Here is a 27,918-nt window from a genome sequence, read left to right as displayed (position 1 = left end):
AGTAAACGCTTATATGTGAATGGCAGCTCAAAGCCATTCCATGTTTTTTTCTGGCCATAAGGAAGAAGGTGGCCAGCTGGCTCTAGTGAATTTCCCCACAGCCTCTTAGAACTCTATTATCTTTCTTAGCAAACTCGTGGTTTTTTGTTTTGTTTTTCCTTTTTCCCATTTATGCATCCATTGATCCGAAAATGTAAATTGGGTATATTCTGATTTCCAGGTACTGTGCTAGGCATTTTGGATTCAAGTATAAAACAAAGCACTGTTCTTTACTCCTCTAGTCTAGTGGAAGGATGTGGAGAATTAGCAAGCACATCGTGATTTTTTTGCTATGATAGATGAAGTACAGAATATTGTGGGGACATGGTTTCTGGAACCTCAACTTCTTGTTTTTACAATTTTTGTGCGTGCACGTGTATTTACTTGGTTTTGTTTTGTTTGCAGAATTCTTTGCTCAGCTGAGCACAAGTGTGTGTGCCCTGGCCCTCAACAGCAGTTTGATGGACCTGGTGCACTATACAAGACAGGGTTTTCAGCGGCTAAAACAAGTAACCAAAACACCTTAATGGAGGCCCAAGTTGAGTCAATGCCTTGGGAACTTTTTTGCACATTGAAAGCCTCAAAAAACAGTCTGGACATTTGTCTCATCAGGACACCAAACTCGAAAAGAGAAATACCATGAGATGGCTTGGACATTTGTCCACTTAATTTCTCAAGAACTGTGTGATCATTGGTTGGACCCGATGGTTATGCAGAAGCAGAGATGAGGAGGCCTCAGAGATGATCTTGCCTTTCCTGACTAAAGGACAGATGTGCAATGTAGCCTAAATGGTTGTATGAGTGGTCTAGAAACATTTCCGTATTTTTTTTAACCAGCAGGAAGAAAGTCGCAATGAGGTGAGGAGAAGCAATTTCAGCTCTGAAAGCAAATTTACATCATCTCCGTAGCCATACTAGTCCATTCCCAGAAGGAAAAAAAAATTTTTTTAAATAATGATTTTTGGTGTAGGGTTTTGTGGATGATTTTTTTTTTTCCTTTTAAGTTTTGGGGAAAATATTTGTTTCATAAATTCTAACAGTCATCTATAAAGTGTAAGTTGTGAAGAACTTCACCATATCCCACTTGCTGCCAATGAACAGTGGCTTTGATAATACCAAGTATTGTCATAATTTATAAAATAGAAGGCGACCCCATTGCCTGGAGTGCTGCACGTTCACCCTGCTCTGGTTTCTCCGTTACTGCGCTGAGAGTCAGCCCACGTCAGAGCAGTGAGAGGAGCCGCGGCACGTGGGCGCCATCTTGAGATCTCCGTGTGCTGGGGCAGACGTGGCTCTGCCACTTCCACGCCCTGCTTCAGCCAAAGGGACTCTCACAAGGCAGTCACCATTGACAATATTTGAATTTCTCGCCTTGGGAAAGAAGGGAATCAACATCTATATCTGACCAGATGGCTAAAGTGCTTTTATATCTCTGTTCAAGTAGAGCTGGACTTTGAGGTGCTGGTCTGTGGTCTCCAGCTATGTGGGAACTCATATTGTCTAACCAACCCAGTTTTGTCAGTGAACAAAGAAAAATGAAATCTACTTCTTAGAGAGGCTATATTTTTCTGCTACAAATTATATTTATAGCAAAACTAGACTTTTAGAGCCCTTGGTTGTCTAGGAGGGAATGGAACCGCCTGAAAGGATGTGGAGATTTGGGGTGGTTTAATTAAACTTTTTTAAAAGAATCGTCACCACATGCCTTCACTCCAGAGTGTGTTCTCAATCAACTAGATTTGATTAGATTGAAGAGAAACCGTGGCCTTCCCGTAAGTTGTTATTGCCGTACTATATACAGTTAGCCAAGTTTATTTTAAATAACCTAAAATGAAAGAACACATTCAAAATTCCTACATGCCCATAAGCACAGGTTTTCTTTTTTGTTGGAACTTGGAAGGTTCAACTGGAAACATTATTTTGAGTACAGTGTTTTTAAAAGCTAATTCTTTTTGTCCCTTTTAGAATAAGTAGAATTTGCACATGTATTAAAATTGAGGAGTAATGGTCATTTATGTAACAAGTTGTTTTATTTCTGTCCTCCCCTGCCCCGTTCCGGCCCTCTACGTGTTGTTTCCTACTAAGCATATTTGACATTTTCATGTTTATTTACTAGGGAGAAGGAAGTGCCATTTTATTTGTAGTGAACGAATCTAAGGTCCGTATGATGAATGTAAGCACATGCTTGGTAGTTTGGTAAATACGTAAGGGGTGTGTAGAGGATGGAGCAATGCTTATTTTTCAAAGTACAAATTGTTTATGTAAAGGTGCTGCTTCACTTTCTGATCCAGCCTGTTCTTTTGTTACCACTAGCTAGGTCAGAGGTCAGTTCCCTCACGTTTAGATTAAAGCCTAGAGAGTTAAGCAGTAGTACCATCTGAGCATAAGACATTGATACATGACCCTGATGGACCAGTTTCACTTAATCGATGTTGTGGAGTAAAGCCACGGTCCTTTTTAAGCTACTGGTTTAAGAAACAACCTGTCGCTAAGTGAACAGTGACTGCCTGGTAAGCCGCGTGCTGTTGGCATTTGGGTGTCCGTCCCTTATGTGTCAGGGACGAGACCACTGTCAGCCATATATGAGGATTTAACATCTTTTTTCTCCTGACTCCCTTGGCCATCTCCATCCCCTACTCTGCGGATCTCCCCAAAACAAGACACCTGTGAACTTGGAAAGGGTCGTGTTCTTTGTGACAGGTCTTGACCTGTGCAGATTGGGCTGGAGCGTGTGCGTGTTCCATCAGCAAGCTGCAAGGCTCCCTTGACTGAAGACATTTCTAAGTAAATTTCTCAGCCAGTTCTAAAAGAAGTAATTGCCTTTTCTGTGGCCTTATTCTTTGTGGGTTTTTTGTTTTTGTTTTTCCTGACCTCTGTATTAATATTTAATTGCCCCTTGAAAAACTTACACATTTTGCATAGATCAGTATGTACTATTTTGATCTTTCACAATCTTACTGCAGCATGCATTGTATCCAAAAAAGAATTCCTACTGGCCACCTTTTTCATAGAGTATGTAAAAGGCGGTGGCTGATGGATCGTTAATGTTCATAAAGCCTTTTTGCTGTTACAGTTGTGTATAGAAATCTCAAGGATTTTTAAAAAATCATTTGCACTTTTCCACTGCATGCTTAAATTCCTGGAGGCAAAATTTGTACTGAGGCATGTAATCGAGAGGGCTCCAGATTATAAAATTAAGAAGCCTTTGAATATGTGAAGTTCTTATAATAACAATAACAGTACAGACTTTGCAATGAGATAACTATATAGGTTTCAAAATACCTAAAGGAGTGAAAATAGAGTATAAAATCTTGCCTTTGGCACTACAGTTTTATGAGTGTGTGTCCGTGTGTGTGTCTGTCTGTCTTTAATAGGAAATGGGAGAACACTGTTTTACTTTTTAAAGTGTTGAATATTTCTGTCCTTTATGGAGATAACTAAAATGTGAATAAATTGAACTTGGTATTTTAGTCAGACTAAGAGCCCTGCTATAACAAGAAACACTTGACTGCAATTTACCAAAGTACAGCAAGTTAAGATTGTGAAAAACTTGGCCACGTGCTGTTGGTGGTGAAGAGAGGGAGACACAGCAGAATGACAGCAGAGGGATTTGACTGTCAGATGTTAGGGTTTGACCTCAGTACTGAGTGGGAAAATCATCTGAGGTTTTTGAATGAAAGGACCTTTATCTTATAGGTCTATTTTGACTTAAGTATGTAGCTATTCCTTGTAGATAAATTATACCACGCTTATTTCTGTTGTTCTGTATCTTTTAATTCCAGGCCTTGGGATATTTACAAGCTAACAAACTATCCCTTTCAGGCTAAAAATTTGTCTTGATTGGTATCTTAAATATTAATGTTAGTAGGATCAGAAACTTACTGTTATTAGTATTATGATCGAGGTTCGGTAACTTTCAGAAGCAAAAAGCAAATCTTTGTGCCCTCCAAAATGAAGAAGGCTCTTTCAGGTATAGGGAAGGCTATCTGTATTATATATGTGTACACACACAGTCAGAGTAAGAGGCTGATTGAGTTGGGTATAATTTATTATCGCGCCTGTGTTGACCAAACCTAATTTTGAAATGATGCTGTATTTATTTATTTTGCCATGGCTTTAAGGGATGTCATGTGGGCCTTGCACCTTTCATTCTGCTTCATGAAGTTTGAGGTCTTATTGTCCACCTTAAGGTAAATGAACCAAATAAGGCTTGATGTTGGGCTTTTTTTTTGTAACTTAAAAAAAAGTCTTCCTGCCTCCCACCACATCTTGTACTTTTGTAATGGTCTCTTTTCCCAGACACTACACAAAATCTTTGAAAAACTCTGCCACTTCATCTATTCCATTTGCTACCGCCACCACCGATTAGCAGTATTTAAATCTTACAAGAATATGTCGGGCTTCTTTAAGAAAGACAAAAGCATAGATCTTCTCACTTGGAAGTCAGAACCATGGAGTAATGTCAGGCTCAACTGTGGCGGTACTTGTTCTTTTTCCCCTTTATCTAGTGAGCTGCCTCTTTTTTTATGCTTTTGGTCCCATTTAGAATTAATGGATGTAAGGTGTTTTTTCTGTGCCTCTTTTATTTTTTGTCATTTTGTTGGGGGGAGATGGAGTGGCAGAATAACATGGTGTTGGGGATTCTGCTTCAAACATTGCAAGTGGCATTTCCACCATGTGAACCTCAAATACGCAGTCCAGTTGCACTGGTTTCTCTCAACCAATGCAGCTGTGTGACCGAGAATGCACGTCTCTTCATGAATTGTGAGCGCTAGCCACGTTCTTTAGTTCCTGTTTTTGATGAGTTGACAAGCACCATCCACCGCCTTTGTGAAGGTGGCTATAGATTTCGTATGATCCAGGGGGAAATCACACTATATTTTGTCTGTGGTGCATCAAATAGCAACAGGTACTCTGATGGGTAGAGAAGTGCCTACACAAGGAGCCCGATAGGGCAGGGAGCATACATTCATATATTGGCCTGGGAGGACAAGGGGATAAGACCACTGACAGCAAGGCTGGCCAAGCTGCACTGGTCACACCAGGCAGTGGCTGATCTAAGGGAGAGAATTTGCTTTGCTTAAAAGTAGATGTTTAAATGATGCTTAACACAGGCAGTATTAACTTCGCCTTCTGTTCAGGCCTTCAGCATGTGTTGTTATAATTACTGCACACCCCCTTTTGATATCAAATATACACTGTTCATGTTGTGAGTGGGTATGTAAGTACGTGTCCCAAATCTTGTTTTAATTTTTTTTTTTCTCTGAATGTGATCATGTTTTGGATGACACCTGAGCAGGGTTGCCTTTTTTTTTTTTTATTTATTACCATTATATATTATATTATATTATATATTTTTTGCTTTCTTATAACTTTAGAGGAATGTCAAATCTTGGTATTAAAATTGTTTAAAAAGGAATAAATTGTCCAGCTGATAAATGAAGATCACTGGTCTATCTTAAATAATATGGATTTTTCTTTAATTACTGTGGAATAACGTGCCAGCTATCTAGTCACCGCGATGGTTTTGTACGTAGGACAGGGAAGCAGTGGTGCTCTCAGTGGGAAGATGTCCTGCCCAGATTAATAGGGGAACTCTGTGGACTTTATCTCCCTCAGCATTGGAACTGCAGCTGGAGCTTTTGGGAATAAAATTTAGCTGCCTTGGATAGTCTTTTGAAAGACATACCTGATCTGTGAGAGAATTATAGTTTGTTTTCTTTTTTTAGAAGAAAAATTTGCAGAAGATCTTTCCAAAGATAATGTGCCACAGATCTTTTGTTTGTTGTTCTGTTATAAGGATTAATTGCCGTTTTAAAAAAAAATTGTGATCGACTTGTTCATCTTCAAATTCTTTCCTTTCCACAAGAGGATTGAGCTGTAAAAAATTAAATAAAAAATTAGAGAAATCATTGGAGTCGAATCCATGCTTTCACTTTGTCTGAATAAAATACTTAAAATAGTTATTGCTATACGAAATCCACCATTATATCCAAGGATAGTCTCACATAGAGTAATGTGCTCTAACTAATAGTGTTTATTGTTGAAATTGGGGAAGAAGTGTGGACAGAAAGTAGCTCATCGTTCTGTGTGGTTTATTTGCCAGATACTCACACACACATCAGCCTCATAGGAATGTGGCTCCTTATCCCAACCTCAGCTGCCAGGTACAGCAGTGACCAAGTCTTCCTGTTTTTAAATTTAATTGATTTGTAGAATGTTGGCATTGGAAGGAATCAAAAGGTCATCTGTTCTGGTCTCCCTTTGCTGCCCCCAGAGAAGGGATGCCCTCCCTCAGTGATTTCGTGCCTATTTCCCACTGCTTCACCAGCCCTGGGAATCAGGTTTGGAAAATGGGAAGGGAAAAGAATCACCCGCTTTGATAGGTGGGAAACTGTGTCCCTGGTGTTTTCATTTACATGTCTTTTAATTCCTTTGGTACCGACTACTTTTTTTCTCACATACCAGGTTTCCATTTGCAGTGCCAGGGGTTATGTGACCAGTACTCTTGACCCCATTCAAGTGCCCATCCAGGTGGATGGGGGGAAGGCAGTTTTCATATCAGTCATATGGAGTGAGTGCCTCATAGAAAGGGTTCTGGTAACAAAGGAGGAAGGGATGCTGAGCAGTAAAAGGGAACAGATGATCCCTTCAGGCTACTCTTTTTTTCCCCCCCTTTGATTTATATATTCAGGATATTAACCTTTTATTATGGTACAGGTATTTCCCTCCAAATTATCTTTTGCTTTTCAGTTTTTATTACGGTGTTCTTTGACATTAATTTTTTTAGTGTTAAGTAGGCAGACTTCTTCTAATGCCCTCCTGCAGTTTGTTTTTTGTGTCTGGATGACATGTACAAGGGCCATTTCCCAGACACTATGCAAGGCCGTTTATCTGTTCCACTGAGTTCTGGCACCAACTGTGTGCTCAGTAGTGGTGATAAATGTTATTCTCCTTTGCATCTTAGTTTTTTCACTTCTGGAACCTGAAATTATCTGAATACATGTTTGGTCACTATTTTGCCAGGGTTGTTGAGAATGTAAATTGTCACACTGGGCTATTTTTGTCATCTAGGTAGTGTTTTTTTTTTTTTTTTATGGTAGTGTCTAGAGCCTTCGAATCCATCCCGAACAACTTTGAAGCCCAGTGGGCTTTACCAGTATATAATTGGAGGTTTATCTGCCATTACTTTGGTTGTGATTAAGGAATTGCACCCGTCTAGTCTGTTGTGACTAAAGAATGGGAATCTTTCAGCATTTGTGGTTTCCCTGTAGACCACACACAGCTGAAACCAAGATGGTAGTGAGACACCAAGGCCCTGATAATAAAGGCTTGTGCCCTTCTAACAGACGGGAGACTAGGCCTTGAAATACTTTCCAAACAGACAATTCTATTTTAGCTTTAAAAGACTGTGTGCCTCCTCTAGATAAGTACTTTAAATCACCCTTCTGTCTTACTGGGACCCAGTTCTAACATCTCATTTACCTTTTTTATGTGTAAGAGGCAATTATGGGTTTTTATCTCTCCACTGCTAAATATTCCCTGTAAATTACCCTCTAAGCAGCAATACACACGTTTTTTCCACGTTACATACACTCTTGGGAGTCCAGTTGCTGGGTGGTACAAATGGTTAACATGCTCAGTTACTGACAGGTTGGAGTTTCAAGCGCACGTGACCTAATCCCAAGAAATCAGCCATTGAAAACCCTATGGAGCACGCTGACACACGAAGTTACCGTTGAGTTGGAATTGACAGCAACTGATGTGGTTTTGATTTTTATACACACATGGAAAACCAACTGTACTGAAATGTGAATGGGCTATAGAAAATGCCTTTGACCATTCAATGCCAGATGAGTAGTTTGAATCCACCAGGTGCTCCTTGGAGACCCTATAGGCAGTTCTACTCTTTTTTAGGATCGCTATGAGTCGGAATTGACTTGACGGCAGTAGGCCTTGGGCTTGGCTTTCAACATCTTTGTCATGTCTTTGAAGAGGCTCCTCATGCAGATGTAACTTGGCACCCAGGGTTTATAACCAACCCAACATGAGTAAGGGAGAAAGTAGGTGACTTGGTAGAGTGGTTTTGCAGACTTCCCCAAGCCTGTGTATAAATGAGGATCATTTGGGAAATTTCTTTAGGGGGAAAAAAAAATTTCAAACTGATTTACAAATAGCCTGGAAAAAAAAAAATGATACAGAAGTATATGGAGCAAAAAGTTCAAAGACAAGTCTCTTTCACCCCTTTCTCCCCAGAGTTAACAACCATTAAATTTGGTGCTGCTTCCAGAACATTTATCGGGCATTTACACATTGTTTTTAAGCGTACATTTGGGTATACTATATTGGCTATATTTTCACTTCTGTGTTTTAGTCTTCTGTATCAGTCATCTTGGCTACAAAATATTGTATGATAAGGATATACTAAAAACAAACCAAACCAAACCCATTGCCATTGAGTCGATTCCGACTCATAGCGACCCTACAGGTCAGAGTAGAGCTGCCCCATAGGGTTTCCAAGGAGCACCTGGTGGATTTGAACTGCTGACCTTTTGGTTAGCAGCCATAGCACTTAACCACTATGCCACCAGAGTTTCTAATACGGATATAGCATTATTTATTTAAAACATTCTCCACCTTTGGTACACACATCTTTGTATATTCTTGCAACGATTTCTATAGGATAAATTCCTGGAAGAGGAATGTCTGGGCCAAACAGTAAACCAAATTTCAAATTTTGATGTTAACAATTTGCTCTCAGGTCAGACCTTGACTTGTGGTGACCCCACACACAACCAGAGGAAATGCTGCCTGCTCCTGTGCCATCCCCTTGAGCGCTTAAGGATCGGATCATTCTGATCCATAGAGTTATCATTGGCTGACTTTTCAGAAGTAGATTGACAGGTCTTTCCTCCTAGTCCATCTTAGTCTGGAAGCTCTGCTGAAACCTGTCCAGCTTTACAGCAACAGACAAGCCTCCTTTGACAGGTGGTGGCTCTGCATGAGATGTGTTGGCCAGGAATCTAACCTGGGTCTCCTGCATGAGAAGTGAGAATTCTACCATCAAACCACCAATGCCCCTGTTACCAAACTACCTCTCCCAAAAAGCTCTCATACCACCTGTGAATGAGCTTGCATTCTTGCCAACTGGGTACAATGTGAAAAATAATCCTACACTTTCAGTTTGTGTTTGTCTGACAACTGAAGCTGACCACCTTATTACAAACTTACTGGTCATTTGTTTCTCGTTCTGTGAGATGCGTATTTCTGTATGTAGCTCATTTGCTAAGAGATGATCTTTTTCCTACGAATTTGTAAATTAAGCTTAGACTAGGTTAATTGCCCCCAACCACTGCATGACTCTTCCTTAGTTTTCTCCACCATCTGAACCTCTGCAAAGACATCATTCATGAGCTGCTTACAACAGTTTCCAGCTCTACCTTTCTTCCCCAGACTCTAGGTTGATCAAACTCTTGAGTGAGACTCCATGCATGCCACTTATTCAGTGAGTCTTCAGCATTTGAAGCTCCATTCATCTTTAAACTTACTACTTGTCCAAGCAAAATGACATCCTGGATAAAGTGGAAGCTGTAAAACATTGGTGTGGTTTTGAAACCCACTAGATGGGCTGGATGAATTTCATTATGGCTTACCTCTATGGCCCATAAAGATCAAATCTAAAATTTGATTGCCCGATGTCAGTTCTCTGCCTCACTTGACTGTAGTCCTGTCAACCTGATATTTGTTCATTTTGAATGAAGGTAAAAACAAGGGAAAATTCTACTTTCCCATGGATTTACTCATCCACTCAGTAATTTGAGTAATTCTTCTGTGTCAAGTGACATGCTTCAGAATGTGTAGGCATAAGGCATAGGTTAGGCTGCCCACATGCCATGTCTCTTCTCCAACCAGGTGGCAGGTAACTTCAGATCTCTTGTTTTCTTTTCACTTAACTACACCCATGATACATACCTTTTCCTACAGCACAATGACCAGAAAGTAAAAGTGTGAAGGGGTAAGAATGTGTACTTTCCAGAGCTTCTATTTATAAAACCACTTTTCAAACCAGTCATTATGCTTTACAGATGATGAAATTGAACTCTACCAAGGATGAAAATTTGGTCATGGCCAAACAGTAAGAGGTGACGCCCAGATGATGACACAGATTCGTCTGACTTTGTTATGGAAGGGGGTTTTGCTTGTTAGAATGAACAAGAGGAAATGTAAGTTTTAGAGCTGTTTTAATGTCAGCAGCAGCCAGTATCTTAACACCGTTAACTTTCAACCATTTTTGGATTATACTAGAGGCAGTTAGTAAGACTGGAATGTGAGTAGGAATCAGGGAAGCTTTGTAAACTGGAGCGTGAACAGTAAGTCCGAGAATCAGTATTCACTAGGAACTCTTCTCGTGACTGACACAAAGAGGGATGTTCCTTGTCGGATGTTACACGTCATCCCTACAAATTTTCTCCACTTACCAGTTATAGTCAAGGTACTCGTATACCTCTAGTGATTGCTGAAATTGACAAGTTTTGTTTTTTTTAAATTCTCTTTATGAGGACATGTATTATTTAATAAAGAAAAGCTAAACGGAATACAAAAGTGAAATTTAACGTGATAAACCTTTAAAGAAATTAGCATAAAATATATCTAAAAAATGAACAAGATTTAAAGGTTAAAGTCCCAGGAAACAGAAAATGGTAACTGAAGCAGACAACAGTGTAAATTCCTTCAGCGTCCTCCAACCTGAAAAGCGTAGAGAGGCAGAATAAAACTGTAGCTCAGACTGGTGGCTCTGAAGGCTGGAGAGCTGGGCCCTGGCTCGAATGCTCACGCCAGTCAGTGTCCAGGCAAAACCACCAACCAGAGCCAAAATATAACATGGCAGTGCATAACCATCCTCTATCGTCTGAAAGTTACCTAAATGTCGGGTACTTTATTTCCTCATCTGTAACAAAAGAGGAAGGAGTTGAAATATGTGACATCCCAAAGTCTATGAAATAAAAATATTGCCAGCCAAATACTTCCATGTTAAACAGGATGTGTTAAAATCTAAAAAGAGATGAATAGAATTTATTAAATAGATCAATGTCCTTCAAAATCGTCTTGAAGGTTCTGCACATTTGCTAACATTGTCCACAGCAAATCTAGAACATCGTCTTTTAAATTTTGGGGAACCAGGTAGGCAACCTGCTTACTGTATTGTGTTTTTCTGGAAGATTCAAACAATACAGTCCATATAAATAACTCCCTAGAGTTGGCTCCAAAACACATTTCTGGAAGTGAGAGAATAGAAATTTATCCCTACTAAATAATTCCAATTATCTCCCTAAGTTGTTTTTTTGAGCAATGGCAGCATCACTGGAGTAAGTTCAAGATCTCTGCATGTTAATTATTTTAAAAGCAATACTTATTGTAGCAACATTTTTTTTGTGTGTGTGCTTTAAGTGAAAGTTTACAAATCAAGTCAGTCTCTCACACAAAAACTTATATACACCTTGCTACATACTCCCAATTGCTCACCCCCTAATGAGGCAGTCTGCTCCTTCCCTCCACTTTCTCTTTTCCTGTCCATTTCGTCAGTTTCTAACCCCCTCTACCCTCTCATCTCCCCTCCAGGTAGGAGATGCCAACATAGCCTCAAGTGTCCACCTGATCCAAGAAGCTCCCTCCTCACAAGCATCCCTCTCCAACCCATTGTCCAGTCCAATCCATGTCTGAAGAGTTGGCTTCGGGAATTGTTCCTGTCCTGGGCCAACAGAAGGTCTGGGGACCATGACCACCAGGATCCTTCTAGTCTCAGACCATTAAATCTGGTCTTTTTAAGAGAATTTGGGGTCTGCATCCCGCTGCTCTCCTGCTCCCTCAGGAGTTCTCTGTTGTGTTCCTTGTCAGGGCCATCATCTGTTGTAGCCGGGCACCATCTAGTTCTTCTGCTCTCAGGATGATGTAGTCGCTGGTTCATGTGGCCCTTTCTGTTTCTTGGCCTTGTAATCACCTTGTGTCCTTGGTGTTCTTCATTCTCCTTTGATTCAGGTGGGTCAAGACCAATTAATGCATCTTAGATGGCTGCTTGCTAGTGTTTAAGACCCGAAACGCGACTCTCCAAAGTGGGATGCAGAATGTTTTCTTAATACATTTTTTTATGCCAATTGACTTAGATGTCTCCTTAAACCATGGTCCCCAAACCCCTGCCCCTGCTTCGCTGGCCTTCAAAGCATTCAGGTTATTCAGGAAACTGCTTTTGGTTTAGTCCAGTTATGCTGACCTTGCCTGTATTGTGTATTTTCTTTCCCGTCACCTAAAGTAGTTCTTATCTACTATCTAATTAGTGAATATCCCTCTCCCACCCTCCCTCTTTCCCCCCTCTCATAACCATCAAAAAATATTTTCTGTTTAAACTATTTCTCGAGTTCTTCTAATAGTGGTCTTATACAATATTTGCCCTTTTGCATCTAATTTCACTCAGCGTAATGCCTTCCACGTTCCTCCATGTTATGAAATGTTTCACAGATTCCTCACTGTTCTTTATCAATGCGTACTATTCCATTGTGTGAATATACCATAATTTATCCATTCATCCATTGATGGGCACCTTAGTTGTTTCCATCTTTTTGCTATTGTACACAGTGCTGCAATAAACATGGGTGTGCATATATCTGTTGGTGTAAAGGCTTTTATTTCTCTAGGATATATTCCAAGGAGTGGGATTGCTGGATCATGTGGTAGTTCTATTTCTAGCTTTTTAAGGAAGTGCCAAATCGATTTCCAAAGCGATTGTACCATTTTACATTCCCACCAGCAGTGTATCAGTGTTCCAGTCTTTCTACAGCTTCTCCAACATTTGTATTTTTTGGATTAATGTAGCCACATTTTTTATAGGTTGATACTTTCAAAAATTAGTTACCATTTTAATCCCAGAACATTTCTATCCCCTCCCCATATACAGTGTTTATCCTGAAGCTGAAAAAACTTTCTGCTATCTTATACCTCTTTCTCTACCCCCTGACTGATAAGTGGATTGGACCATATTTACTATGGAGTATAATCACTGTGTACCAAAATGTCAGTCAGATGGTTTTGCCTCTCTTCCTTTTGCCATTTGACAGAAGGAGTAAATCATCAACGGGCAAGTCTATCCATCAGGCTTTCTGTTGTGCGTTTAGACATTTGTGGGTATTTGCATGTGCATGTGTGTACGTGTGCATGTATCTCAGTTATCTAGTGCAGCTACAACAGAAATACCACAGTGGGTGGTTTAACAAACAAATTGATTTTCTCACAGGTTAGGAGGCTAGAAGTCCAAATTTAGGACACTGAATCTAGGGGAAGGCTGTCTTTCTCTGTCAGCTCTCGGGGAGAGTCCTTTGTCCATTTTCAACTTCAGTTCCTCAGTTCTTTGGTGATCTTCATGTGGCCTGGCATCTATCTTCCCCCATCTCTGTTTGCTTAATGTGCTCTTTTAGATCTCAAAAGAGACTGATTTAAGACACAACCTACAATAACACTGCCTCATTAAGATAACAAAGAAAACCCATTCCAAAATGGGATTATAACCACAGGTTTAGGGTTTGGATTTAGAACACATTGGGCAGGTGGGTGGGGGAGGGCACAATTCAATCCACAACAGTAAGTATGTATGTGTGCGTGTGTTGTGTGTATAAAACCACTGTATAGACATATATGAAGTCAGGGCAGTAAGATGTGTTCTCGAGTAATTGGGCCATCTAAAGCAGAAGAGATTAGGGACGTTTCATGTGCACACACTACTTTCTGCAATAGTGTGGCATTAATCATGTGATATCCTGTTGCGTTAAGGTAAAAGCCTTAAGTTCTTACTTTAAATCATTAAATGTTTGGCTCCACTACCCTAATTTCCTGAAGCCACATCTTTTTTTACTTACCAAACACACAGTCCTTAAGTCCGTCAGTCCCTGGCAGGCTCCTTAGCTTCACTTCTTTGCTATTTCTAACACACAGAGTGCGCACTCCTTTCAGTAGGGCCTTGGAAGCCGCAGGGCAGCTGGGACCCAGTCTCCCAAAATTTTACTACTCTCCACAGGCATATTTACAAAGTGTTACCTGAAAAGACCAAGGAGCCACCAGACATTCCATTTGTGTGCAATTCATTTGGAAAGCATTTACATTCATTCCATTAGTAAGAATTATTTACTCCTCTGGCTCTGGTTTGAAAAGATGTAGTAGGTTTGAGTCGAACAATGCCCTCTCTGGCCTTTTTCTCCCCTTCTTCATAAGCATTAGTCAGTCCATAGGTGTAAACCCTTATACCAAAAGATCTCAGTGCATAAAGTGGATGAAACATGAAGCACAAAAGCCTAGTTTTTGGGGTTTTTTTTTTGCACCTCTGGGATTAAGGAGCCCTGGTGGCTCAGTGGTTAAGTGCTCAGCTGCAAACCAAAAGGTCAGCTGTTCAAACTCACCAGCTGCTCTGCTGGAGAAAGATGTGGTAGTCTGCTTCCATAAAGATTACAGCCTTGGAAACCCCATGGAACAGTTCTACCCTGTCCTGTAGGGTGAACTCAAGAGCAACAGGGATCAAGTAAAAGCCAGGACCGACCCAGCCCAGCTCCTGAGGATTATTAATAGTGGTAATGAGGAAAACATTTTGAACTTGGGCTCAGATTCCACTCAGCAGGCTAAATATTGCAGCACACGTGAAATGAATGTAAATTTTAACAAGCCATGTTTGAGATTTAGGCTTCTCAGTACAGGCAGTCCTCTCATTACAAATGAGTTCCATTCCTAAATCTAAGTCAAATTTGTACATAAGTTGAAACAGGTACGGTTCGTGTCTAACGTCAGTCAAAAGTCTGTCTTAGTATATAGTATACCTTTTCTATGCAGAAGAAACGTTAAAAGAAAACACCTCCAGATACACCAAAACTCTAACATAATCAGGAATGATAATATTTTGATGTGCCTTGCAAACTAGCACCTGTTATTACGAACCATTATGTCATCATCGTTGTTGGGTGCCATTGAGTCAATTCCGACTCATAAGCAGCCTATGTACAACAGAACAAAATGCTGCCCAGTCCTGTGCCATCCTCACAGTTGTCGTTATGCTTGAGCCCCCTGTTGCAACCACTGTGTCAGTCCATCTAGTTGAGGGTCTTCCTCTTTTTTGCTGACCATCTTCTTTACCTAGCGTGATGTCCTTCTCCAGGGACTGATCCCTCCCAATAACATGTTCAATGTATATGAGACGTAGTCTCACCATCCTCACCTCTAAGGAGCATTCTGGTTGTACATCTTCCAAGACAGATTTGTTCGTTCTTTTGGCAGTCCATGGTATATTCAATATTCTTTGCCAACACCACAATTTAAAGGCATCAGTTCTTCTTCGGTCTTCCTTATTCATTGTCCAGCTTTCACATGCATATGAGGCAACTGAAAACACCATGGCTTGGGTCAGGCGCACCTTAGTCTTCCAGGGGACATCTTTGTTTTTCAACATTTTAAAGAGGTCTCTTGCAGCAGGTTTGCCCTATGCAAACGCATCTTTTGATTTCTTGACTGCTGCTTCCATGGGTGTGGATTGTGGATCCAAGTAAAATGAAATCCTTGACAACGTCAATCTTTTCCCTGTTTGTCATGATGTTGCTTATTGGTCCAGTTGTGAGGATTTTTGTTTTCTTTACATTGAGGTGTAATCCATGCTGAAGGCTGTGGTCTTTGATCTTCATCAGTAACTGCTTCAAGTCCTCTTCACTTTCGGCAAACAAGGTTCTGTCATCTGCATAATGCAGGTTGTTAATGAGTCTTCCTCCAATCCTGATGCCCTGTTCTTCTTCATAGAGTCCAGCTCCTTGGATTATATTCTCAGCATGCAGATTAAATAGGTACGGTGAAAGGATACAACCTTGAAGCACACCTTTCCAGACTTTAAAGCACGCAGTATCCCCTTGTTCTGTCTGAACGACGGCCTCTTGCTGTATGTACAGGTTTCTCAGGACCACAGGTGTTCTGGAATTCCAGCATGGCAGTAACATGCAACCCCCCACAGCAGGACAAACTGACAGTAAGTCCCCAGGTTAAGAACATCCAATTTACAGACGACTCATACTTAAGAACTGACTGCCATAAAGCCTACTGTACTAAAAATCTGAGTTAAATACAATGGTTCGGAATAACGAACACAGGCACTACTTTGTGTCGCTCATGAAAACCCTGCTCAGGCTTTAGCGGTCTGTGGGATCACGTCGAGTGTGTAACCTTGTATTTGGCTTACGGTTTCCTCGTATCCACCCTTGGAACCATGCCTCCAAAGCCCAACTCCGATGCAAGTGCTGGCGATGCGTCCAAGACAAGGCTGACGATCACAATCGAAAACAGAGTGGAAATGATAAAGCGATTGGCAAGAGGTGAAACGCCGTCAGTCAGTGGTCATCAGCTGCAGTTAGACATCAGTGAAACAGATGTCCGTTACTCCACTCCCATGCCAGAGAACCAACCAGGGAAGACCTTATGGAACTAGGGCAGCAGATGACGGCATCTGAGGAAGAAGACTTTGACCTAAAAGTTTCAGAACCAAAAAAGTTTTTGACGAGTTAGCTGAAGCCTTTTGTCTTGTTGAAGCAGGGATGGCAAAGTTAGAGGAGCAAGATCCTAACACGGAGAGGTTCACCAACGTTTCCGTAGTTACCGAGGGCCTCAGCTGCTACAAGGCCATTTATCATGAGAGAAAGAGACACTCTGTACAAACTTCCCTTGATGCCTACTTCGAGAAATTGACTCCTGTAGTAAACGCCCCCCTCCAGCAGCAGAACCAAACCCTGACTCTCCAGCACCGGGCCCATCCTCTTCAACAGCAGCGTCTCTCCATCACCTTCTCCTGCACCGTCCAGTTATCGTGAGAACGTTACCTCCTGAACGCCCCTTCCGGTATGCAAGACCTCAATGGAACAAGAGTAAGTGTTAACATCATGATCTTTTTTCTTTTCTTTGTTTTACGAACAGTTTCTTTAATTTTTTTACGGTACTGTATACCCACACGTGTACACACACAGATTCTCTCTTCAGTACAGTACCGTATATACTTTTATTATTACTGCATTATTATTATATACTGGATTATTATGTTTTAGTGTATTTGCAAGTGCTTGTTTTATATGCATACCCGTCAGTTCCGACTCAGTGACCCTATAGAACAGAGCAGAACTGCCCCATAAGATTTCCAAGGGGCAGCTGGTGGATCCGAACTGCTGACCTTTTGTAAGAATTGTATGCATCTGTTTCGACTTACCTACAAAGTTGACTTAAAGACATTTAGGAATGGGACTCATTTGTAACTCAGGGACTGCCTGTAAGCTTATCCCAAGTGCAATGTGCAGAATATGCCACTAGAGGGCAACCACTTCCTTTAGGGAAAAAAATGCTGCGGCGAATCCATTGATTTAACCACAACAAGATACCATATCATGAATGTCTCCAATCAAAAGCAATACCAAATGTTGGAGAGGATGTAGGAAAACTGCAACCCTCATTTTTCTTCTGGGAATATAATTTGGTACAGTTCAATAGTTTCTTGAAGAGTTACAAATCATCATCCAACCCAGCAATTTCACTTGTATGAACCTATTCAAGTGAAATGAAAACACAAGTTCACATAAAGACATGTTCATGGCAGCAGTATGCATAATGGGCCAGAAGTGGCAACAATCCAAATGTCCAGCTTGTGAATGGATAACAACATGTGGAATATGCATAAGATGGAATACTCTTCATCAATAAAAACGCTCCAGTCTGCCCAAAGGGAACGTCAAAAACATTATGCTAAGTGAAAGGAGCCAGATGCAAAGGACTACATACAGTATGATCCCATTCATATGAAATATCCAGAAAAGACAAAAGTACAGAAGCAAAAAGCAAATTAGTAGAAGGGGAAGAGTAGAAACTGACTATAAAAGGGCTTGTAGAAACTTTTTGAGATGATGGACGTGTCCTAAATCTGAATTATGTTGATGCTGACACAACTTTATACATTTACTAAATCAATGAATTGTACACTTACAGGTGAATATAGTATGTAAACTATACCTCAATAAAGCTGACTCAAAAAAAGCACTCTCCTCCACTCCCCTACGTACTACACTGATTTATTACTAATTACCCTACACGAATAGGGTAGGTATGGGGAAATGAAGTGAAGCAGCGGAGGAAAGAAAACTGGGGGCCTGTGAGTCAGAATGTAACACAAATAACCACTGTGTCATTCGGTCCTAAGCTTTGGTTCTCAGAGAGGAAAAAAGATCGTTGTTTGCAAACGGATAGGGGAAAATTGGGAAATTTATAGTCAGATAAGAATTTTATTACTTTTGGGCAAAGACCATTATAACAAACTTTTTTTTTTAAGTTATCAAGTTTCAGGCAGAATGCAATTATTTTCTGGATCTACATCAGTTCTTTGGAGTAATGTCTATGAAAGGATCCACATGACTGGTGTATATAACTCTGAACTCTGATATTGGAGACATTCCAGGCCAAGAGAGGCATGTGAGGCAACAGGTGTGACTATGCCAAGGAATATATACTTTACACTTCCTGAAAGTTTAAAGAAACTTCAGGTATGATAAATATATGTAACCAAAGAACTCATTCTGTTAAGGACTACTACCTTAGGTCGTCAACAAATACATTTCACAGAGGGCTGTAATGACACATAAATGGAAGGCAAGTGCATATCAATTAAGACAAAATGTTCCAGTTTTCTTTGGCTCTAGAACAACAGTGACCATGTGCTGCTTCCGGGCATTATGAAAAACTACACACTCTGAGGCCTCTCCCATTATTAGCTGCTCGGTACATTGTAAACAAAATGATTTCAAATGTTTTACTGGGTTCTCAGGGAAGAAGGAAAACCTCCAGGGCCAATATATAAGCTGGTTCCTAAGAGGAGTGACAGAAACAGGAAAGGCGAGGTTGCCCTGAGGACAAACACCACAAGGTGCAGGAGTTGAACCTGAAAGCACAGCATCAGGCCAGGAGCCAAGGAGACAAACTGTCCCAGGTTGGTTTTGTTCCCTCGTCTAGAGAAGCAAATGTAAATCCTCCCTAACGAGTATTCCCAGATTAGGACCCCAGATTCCCATTGGCTCAACTAAGTATGAGTTTAAAAAGTACAAACACCAGACACACAAGGAAGAATGGCACCATACCGAGAAGTTCAGTAGAAACAATAAACAGAGTTAGATCCCCAAGGACTTCAGCCAGTGGAATTATCAGATACAGGATACAGTTAACTATGTATGAATAGTTCAAAGAAGTTAAAGACAGAAAAAAAAAAAAAAAAAGACAAACAAAACAAAAAGAATTAAGCTGTGTAAGTCCATCAAAAATGACCAAGCATATTTAAGAGAGAATGAATAGGATTTTTGAAAACAAAAACTATAACAATTGAAATTAAAAATTCAATGGCTTAGCTTTCAACAGGTTACACAGAGCTGAAATGAGAATTAGTAAATAGGATGATAGTTCAAAGTCCCAAAGAGAATAGAGAATATCCAAAAAGTTCACGGCTGAAATTTTTTAACTGTGCTTTAAGCAAAAGTTTACAAATCCAGTCTCCCATACAAAAACTTACATACACCTTGCTATGTACTCCTAGTTGCTCTCCCACTGAGACTGCACACTCCTCCTCTCCACCCTGTATCCCCCGTGTCCATTCAGCCAGCTCTCGACCCCCTCTGCCTTCTCATCTCACCTCCAGACAGGAGGTGTCTACTTGAGCCAAGAAACTCACTCCTCACCAGTATCATTTTCTGTCTTACAGTCCAGTCCAATCCCTGTCTGAAGAATTGGCTTTGGGAATGGTTCCAGTCTTGGGCTAACAGAAGGCCCAGGGACCATGACCTCTGGGGTCCCTCCAGTCTCAGTCAGACCACTAAGTCTGGTCTTTTTATGAGAATTTGAGGTCTGCATCCCACGGTTCTCCTGGTCCATCAGGGATTCTGTGTTCTCTTTGTCAAGGCAGTCATCGGTTGTAACTGGGCACCACCTAGTTCTTCTGGTCTCAGGCTGACATAGTGTCTGACTTATGTGGCCCTTTCTGTCTCTTGGGCTCATATTTACCTTGTATCTTTGGTGTTCTTAATCTTCCTTTGCTCCAGGTGGGTTGAGACCAATTGATCCATCTTAGATGGCTGCTTGCTAGCGTTTAAGACCCCAGACGCCACTCACCAAAGTGGGATGCAGAATGTTTTCTTAATACATTTTGTTATGCCAGTGTCCCCTGAAACCATGGTCCCCAGACCCCCGCCCCTGCTACTCAGGCCTTTAAAGTGTTCAGTTGTATTCCGGAAACTCCTCTGCTTTTGGTTTGGTCCAGCTGTACTGACCTCACCTGTACCGTGTGTTGTCTTTCCCTTCCCCTAAAATTGTTCTTGTCTATCTAATCAGTGAATACTCTACTCCCTCCTTCCCCACCCTGTAACCATCAAAGAATATTTTCTTCTGTGTTTGAACTATTTCTTGAGTTCTTATAATAGTGGTCTCATACAATATTTCTCCTTTTGCAACTAATTTCACTCAGCATGCCTTCCGGATTCCTCCACGTTATGAAATGTTCCACGGGTTCATCGTTGTTCTTTATCATTGCGTAGTATTCCATTGGTGTGAATATACCATAATTTATCCGTTCATCCATTGACGGGCACCTTGGTTGCATCCATCTTTTTGCTATTATCAACAATGCTGCAATGAACACGGGTACGCACATATCTGTTTGTGTGAAGGCTCTTATTTCTCTAGGACATGTTCCAAGAAGTGGGATTGCTAAATCGTATGGTAGTTTTATTTCTAGCTTTTTAAGGAAGCACCAAATCGATTTCCAAAGTGGTACCATTTTATATTCCATGGCTGAAATTTTCAGAGGATGTATATCCACAAATACATGCAGCACAATGTATACTAGGCAAGATAAATGAGAAAGCCACATATAGACACATTAGTGAAACTGCCCATCAGAATAGATGAAAAGAGTATCTTAAAAGCAGCAGAGAGGTGAAAAAAGGAGATCCTGTAGAAAGAAAAAGACAATTAGACAGCAGCTGACTTAAAACTACAAAGGAAAGCAGATGACAGTGGAATAATAACTTCAAAATACTGAGAGAAAACTATTAACTAGAATTGTACCTAGTAAATTAAAAAAATGACAGTTTTTAGGACATTTTCAGGATGCAAAACTGAAAGAGATCACACCTTGAGCAGAACTTCTCGGAGTGACCTCTTCCAGGAATACAGCCTTCAGAAGGAAAATGGCCTTAGAAGGAATGTCTGAGACACAAGAAAGAAAAATGACCAAAGTAAGCATCTGGTAACCCCCCAAAACTGTATACGACGATGATGATCATGATAATGTTTAAGTGTAGGTTGGAAAACAACTAAATTACTAGACAATACTAGTTGGAAGAAAGGTGATTGAAGTTAGTGTTCTAAGGTTCTTTTGGTGTGTAGGAAGGCATTTAGCACTCTGATTACCTTGAGATTGTTAAATTAAATATGCATTTAAATGTTCACGGTTAACAGTAAAAGAATAGAGAAGGGCAGAGGGGTAACGAAAATAAACAGAAACTTATTAAAAGAAGAGGGTTCTGGGCTAATAAACATGGAAATACGTTCCACTTATTAATAATCAGGAAAACGCAAACTGAAGCCACAATAAAATACCATTTTACACCTATCAGATTGGCAAAAATTAAGTCTTACAAAACCAAATGAATGAGAAAGCATAAACTAGCACAAACCATTTTAGAAAACAAACTCGGCATTACCTTCTAGAACTGTTACAAAGCTGACGAGGCACATACTACAAACCACTAGCTCTGCTTCCGGGTACACACTCTAAAGAAGTTCTTGAACATGTGCACCAATAAACTATACAAATGTTCATTTCAGCATTGTTTGTAAAAACAAAAAAATGGTAAACCACTCCCAACAACATGAACCGTAAAAATGAACCTGTTGAATGAAATGATAAATTACGTAACTACTTTACATATTACATAGGATAATATTTTTATAAAGCTCACAAGTAAACTATAGGGCTTAGGGATATAGGTAGTAAACACAAAAGAAGCAAAGGAACGATCCATTCAGGACGGTGGTTACCTCTGGGGACGGGGATAAGCCTGGGTATTGGAAGTGAGAAGGAACACAAAAGTAGGGTCAATACTTCCCAGAAACATTCTAGTTCGTAATTAGGGGGTAGCTACACAGTTGCTTGTTTTATTATTATGCTTCATAACTTCCATGTTTACATATATTTTATGTATGCATATAACATTAAACATAGAACTATACGGCAAGAAATATTTTTGTACTACTTTCTTGATAGGAAGAAATTATGAACAAGGAAATCATCTTTCCTTAAATGTATGTATATACTACCTTGTGAAATCAGAGGTATGGTTTTTTAGTCACAAAGAATACTGGTTCAACCACTGATTAGTGTGGAATTTTGGATAATAAATGCCTTTGAGCCTTTTTTAATGGTAAAATGTAGAATTAGCATAAAGATTAAAATTATTATTACAAAGTGATTGGTACAGACTATACATTTCAAAAATGACTTGTTAACACCTCTGCCCAAACTTAAAAGAAAGCCTTTATAAGCCACTATTACCCAAAGCTGGAAACACTGGTGGCGTAGTGGTTAAGTGCTGCGGCTGCTAACCAAAACCTGGCAGTTCAAATCCACCACGTGCTCCTTGGAAACTCTATAGGGCAGTTCTCTTCTCTCCTGTAGAGTCAGTATGAGTCAGAATCAACTCAACGACAATAGGTTTTTTTTTTTTCTTTTTGGTATTACCCAAAGCTAAGAAACAATTTAGTCTCAACTGTTAAGATGTGTAAGAGTGACTTGTTAAAAAAAACTTTTTTTTTTTTAAACATCCAAATAAGCATGTAAACTTGTCTTTCAAAGAGGCTATGTACTTAGACCGACTGAATTTAGTCTCAACTGTTAAGATGTGTAAGAGTGACTTGTTTAAAAAAAACTTCTTTTTTTTTAAACATCCAAATAAGCATGTAAACTTGTCTTTCAAAGAGGCTATGGACTTATTTCACCGATGTTACTATCCCTTAGAGTGATTTTAGAAATCCTCCATTGGAACCGTTCACTTTCGAAAATTTTTTACCAGGGAAGGAAAATCTTAATTCTTTGACGGTAAAAAAAAAAAAAAGAAGTTTTTTTTTTGAGGGTAGATTTCACCTGTGGAAACAGCCATAAAATATTTTGAATCATGTCTAATAAACAGAGAACACAGGTCCATAACCAAGTGGAGATTCTGGTCAAAATTAAGGTGTGACTATGATGAGACTAATTATCTTGGGTGACTTACAAATGGACTCTTCAGGCTATTTTCAAAGATGAGTTTCAGAGAAGTTTTTAAGCAATACCACCATTGCCCCAAAAAAGCTTTGCCAGGTTACTGCTTGGAAGGACAACATCCATCTCGATGCATGAAAAGTCTCATTTCTACAGAGTGCAGCAAGCTTGCAGTTATTGAAGAGAACCCCTTAATCAGTCACGAAGTTCGTAAAACTACTTATGCCAGCCACCTTTAACCTTTTAATTCCTGAAAGGCCAACAAAAATCTTTCATTTTCAGTTAAACAAAAAGAGATCCTTTATATGCGAAGAAAAATATTATAGCCAACTTACTAACTCAAGTTTGCAGTGATGTGAATCCAGCTCTTTGATTTCAGTAGTTACGTAGTATATATAATTTATTATTTTGATTTGCTAGAAAGTTATCGCACAAATTTATAAGTGGCTTCAAGAAAATATCACAGAGAAGCTTTATTGCCAAAGTAATTTCACACGACTGAGCTGTGGCTGACCCAAGCCATGGTATTTTCAGTCGCCTCATATGCATACAAAAGCTGGACAATGAATAAGAAGACTGAAGAAGAACTGACGCCTTTGAATTATGGTGTTGGCGAAAAATACTGAATATACCACGGACTGCCAGAAGAACAAACAAATCTGTCTTGGAAGAAGTACAACCAGAATGCTCCTTAGAAGGGAGGATGGCGAGACTTCGTCTTATGTACTTTGGACATGTTACCAGGTGGGACTAGTCCCTAGAGAAGAACGTCATGCTTGGTAAGTGGGTCAGCGAAAAAGAGGAAAACCCTCAATGAGACAGACTGACACAGTGGCTGCAACAACGGGCTGAAGCATAAGAAGGATTGTGAGGATGGCGCAGGACTGGGCAGTGTTTCGTTCTGTTGTGCACAGTTAGAACCGATTCAACAGCACCTAACAACAGCAACAATTTCACAAGAAGGGGGAAAAGATTGCTGATGACATCCGAATAATAATTTCTTTAAATGGCTGGTATGAGAAATCACAGAAGATATTTTCTACTGATAAAACATGAATTAGATTCTAAATGCATTCTCTCTTTATCATAAAAGAGATGGGGAGAACAACGAAAAGTTTACCATTTGCAAGAGTGGCTTATGCAATTCAGCTATCCCTTATCTAGGGACTTAACAGCATTATACATTCAAGTTCATTTGGGAATTAAGAGAATGACTAATACTCCTTAGAGGGAGTATAAAGTTTATTCAACCAGTTTTAAAATAATCAATTAATTACGTAAGAATATAGTGAAATTAGTCAAAGACAACATCAAGTAATTGTTTTCAAAGTGGCAAGCAGTAACTTTAATGACTACAGGGGAATCACACAAAACCACCTAGAAATATTTCTTGAAGAAATAATATACACACTTACATATTTTCACTTTTTTTTTCCATTTATAATTTCAATATTTTAGCTCTATTTTATATGACTTTTTGGTAGGCGCTGTTAACATCTGAGGTTAAAGTGATGGGCCTCACAATAAAGTAGCCATCCTCTTTGAACATTTCCTCTTTTCATTCCTATGCATATAATCATCTTTCAATTGTATGATTCCTTCAGTCTGCTTCTCATTTCATATCTCAATGTATTTTTGTCCAATAAAGAGACTGTGCCTATTGATGGTATTTATCGTTTATGTTGGCAGGGCCTTCAAAGCTATGCTTCTGTCTGCCCATATGTACTGTAACAGACAGCTACATGTTCCCATTACTTCAGGTCTTATAAGTATTTCATCTTTTATGGGTGTGGCTAGGGTACCAACTTAGTATGCCAGATGACCACTGTATAGTAAAAGCCAGAAATGAAAATGTAATAATACCCTTATGCCCCCAAATTCTATACATATGACAAAGGCAAAAATACGTTAAAGAGAACATTTAAATAATCTTAGGAAACAATAATAAGATCAAGATCCCCCCTTATGAGGATAAATATACTAGTAACCACAGTTAGGCTAGCATTATAGTGTAAGAACTCCATTCGAAATGAGAAACAGTTTAGGCGAAGTCTTGAGATTTATTCTCCACATCAAGCCATTTGAAGACAGTCCAGTAAGTTCTGAAGAGTCAGCAGCTTTTGGATTGACTGAAGTATGGTTACAGTTATACAACGGAGCATCGGTTCAGATCTAGCAATGACTTATGATCTTGCCCATAGGCTGATAGCAAAAAATAGCACAATCTGAGAACATGTGAGTCTACTTTATGCAAGGACCTTTATCTGCCAGGCTGGGCTCTCATAATTTTTGTTGTTGTTTTGATATACCCAGTAGGCACGGGCTTTTGCAATGCGGCTTTCGCCTAGCTGTACTGATAAGCCCAGGCTCCCGTTTAATGAGGGCTGTCAGAGCTATTAGGCAATGAACTTCAGGGCTGGCTGGAGCGAGAAAGTGTTCTTTGCTGCCCCAGCTTCTTTGTGAACCAGATGACTAGACCAGCAGTGAACTACAATAAATTCTAAGGTATGACCAAAGGAAAATTCAGACAGGCCTGAAGTGCCAAACTACATTGCAAATAAAAAATAGAATATATAGCAATATTCTTAATAAATATATATAAAAAGATATACATATAACCAATAGGCCATTTTACAGTGCTGGTTAAAACCATGAAGAGGTGGGTAAGTCAGTAGGCTTATGTCAATATCCTGGCTCCAAATGAATGTGCAGAAATATTTTCAATTAAAGTTCAATAAATATACCTGCAGGCGATTAAACATAATAGAAAAAACAGTTGTTTCAGTCTTTCTCTTTTTATCAACAGTTCCTTTTACTGATTAATAATAGACTTGAACTGATCAATCTTGGGTTCAAAATCAAATGATTAAATCAAAGAGGAGCACTGAAAATACTGTCAGATTCCCTTTGCTAGGGAGTCATGTAATCACAATTGAACCCTACAACAGCATCAAATCTAAAGCCTTCTGTAATATTCACTCTAGTTCAATTTCTGCTTATTACAAAATATGTTCCTTTTACATGAGATGAGAAAGAAGCAAAATTGCTGACTCGTTCAGATAGAACTAGTTCAACTAGGTCTTTTGGCGTCTTAACAATTCAAACTTAAAATATGGGCTCTGTATAGCACTCCTATAAGCTTCTGGAAATGCAGCCAAGTGGCACTCTGAAAGGTGAAACATTTTTTCCTACTTCTGTAAATATCCAAGGAATTGAAAAACCAAACACCTAGTAAAAGCAAGGCATAGATTCATCAGCACCAAGTAGAAATGATCTTCAAAAGGAGCAGCTCTCTTATGTGTCCTGATACCCTTTTGTTGATGAATCAGTTCTACTCTTCCCCCTAAGAAAAATCCACTGCCTGAGGTTAACACCTTTAGACAAAAGGAAAGGAAAAACTCACCAAATGACTCAGCCATGCATTTGATTTACATAAAAATAATAATAATAAAAAGCTTTCAAGGTTTTGGCACTACTTTAAACATTTTTTGGAGCAAGTATGGTTTCAAGTTAGACTGTCTTCCTTCCCTAGTCCATTATCTGTTAAAGCAAGAAGTATCAAATTTAACTTTATCACTAATAATTCTTCAACTTCCACTCCAAAAGCTATGCTTAGTCACAATACAACAGGTAACATTTAAATAAGACTCTAGTTGTAATTAAAACTGTTCAAAGACAGATCAAAATCCTGGTTGTCCTTCTTGCCTAACAGGTACGACTAATTTGTTGGTGGCAGGAACTCAAATCACATACAGTCAACCACATTACTGGATCCGTGACCTACATCTCGAATCTGGCTGGTTAAACAGGGACACACAGCTACACCTGCTCCCGCTCTGCAATGGGACACAGATCCAACAAGCTCCCACCTGAAAAGATACAGGAAAAAGAGCATTTTAAAACAAAAATATGATTTGCTGTACTCAAAATCCCAATCAAAAACTTCCTATTGTGGGACTAGTTCTGATAGCTAGCAAGCTTCCCAAGAGAGGAAAGACCCCAAACAACTACACCTAGCAGCACTTTAACACTCGGGAGTGATCTGTGACTGCGAGAGCCCATTAAAGCACAGAGAAAACATGGAAGTTACCTGTTCAGCACTGGATCAAATGCTTCCACTGTGTTTAGGTATGCATTGCCATTATGACCACCAACCGCAAAGATTCTTCCCATCACTGTTGCGATCCCCACTCCACCCCTGGGAGTGGTAAGTGCTGCTACATAATCCCACTTGTTGCTCCGAGGGTCATACCGTTCAACTGAACTCAGAGGAGAATTATCATCAAAACCACCTATGTAGAGAAATATTTTTAATACAGCATTACAGTTCATAGAAATTAACTACTAAACATCAATAGCTTCTACAAACTCGATCATTTAAAAATATTTTAGAAAATTGAGAAAACCTGAAAAAAAATTCATCCCAATGCCTGTCTACCACCACCAACTACTGTTAGACATTGTCTATAACATAATTTAAGTGGTACTTTACCTCAATACTAACATTAAAAAGGTCCCTACCAAAAAAAAAA

General features: G+C 39.6%; 2 protein-coding genes across 24 annotated transcripts in view; one reads left to right on the top strand and one right to left on the bottom strand.

The window, feature by feature from the left end:
- The window catches only part of AFF1 (ALF transcription elongation factor 1), a 243,599-nt gene extending 215,681 nt beyond the window's left edge, over nucleotides 1–27,918 (top strand). For all 19 annotated transcript variants that reach the window (XM_023553275.2, XM_023553272.2, XM_023553274.2 and 16 more), the window contains one exon: nucleotides 445–27,918. In XM_023553275.2, coding sequence (XP_023409043.2) covers nucleotides 445–566 — 122 coding nt within the window. In that variant the 3' untranslated portion in view covers nucleotides 567–27,918. The remainder of the gene's footprint in view (nucleotides 1–444) is intronic.
- Nucleotides 5,765–27,918, bottom strand: part of KLHL8 (kelch like family member 8) — a 42,814-nt gene continuing 20,660 nt past the window's right edge. For 2 of the 5 annotated variants that reach the window (XM_064285592.1, XM_064285594.1), the window contains exons 8-10: nucleotides 27,477–27,678; nucleotides 27,171–27,255; nucleotides 5,765–5,917 (exon numbers count right to left, since the gene is read on the bottom strand). In XM_064285592.1, coding sequence (XP_064141662.1) covers nucleotides 5,765–5,917; nucleotides 27,171–27,255; nucleotides 27,477–27,678 — 440 coding nt within the window. Of the gene's footprint in view, nucleotides 5,918–16,859; nucleotides 16,956–27,131; nucleotides 27,256–27,476; nucleotides 27,679–27,918 lie in introns of those variants that run through there. The other 3 variants (XM_003414095.4, XM_023553270.2, XM_064285593.1) reach the window with 2 other exon arrangements.

The sequence above is a fragment of the Loxodonta africana genome, chromosome 5 (assembly GCF_030014295.1).
Source record: "Loxodonta africana isolate mLoxAfr1 chromosome 5, mLoxAfr1.hap2, whole genome shotgun sequence".
NCBI lineage: Eukaryota > Metazoa > Chordata > Mammalia > Proboscidea > Elephantidae > Loxodonta > Loxodonta africana.
The sequence above is the reverse complement of the archived record's forward strand: the minus strand, read 5'-3'. Positions and strand labels throughout refer to the sequence as shown.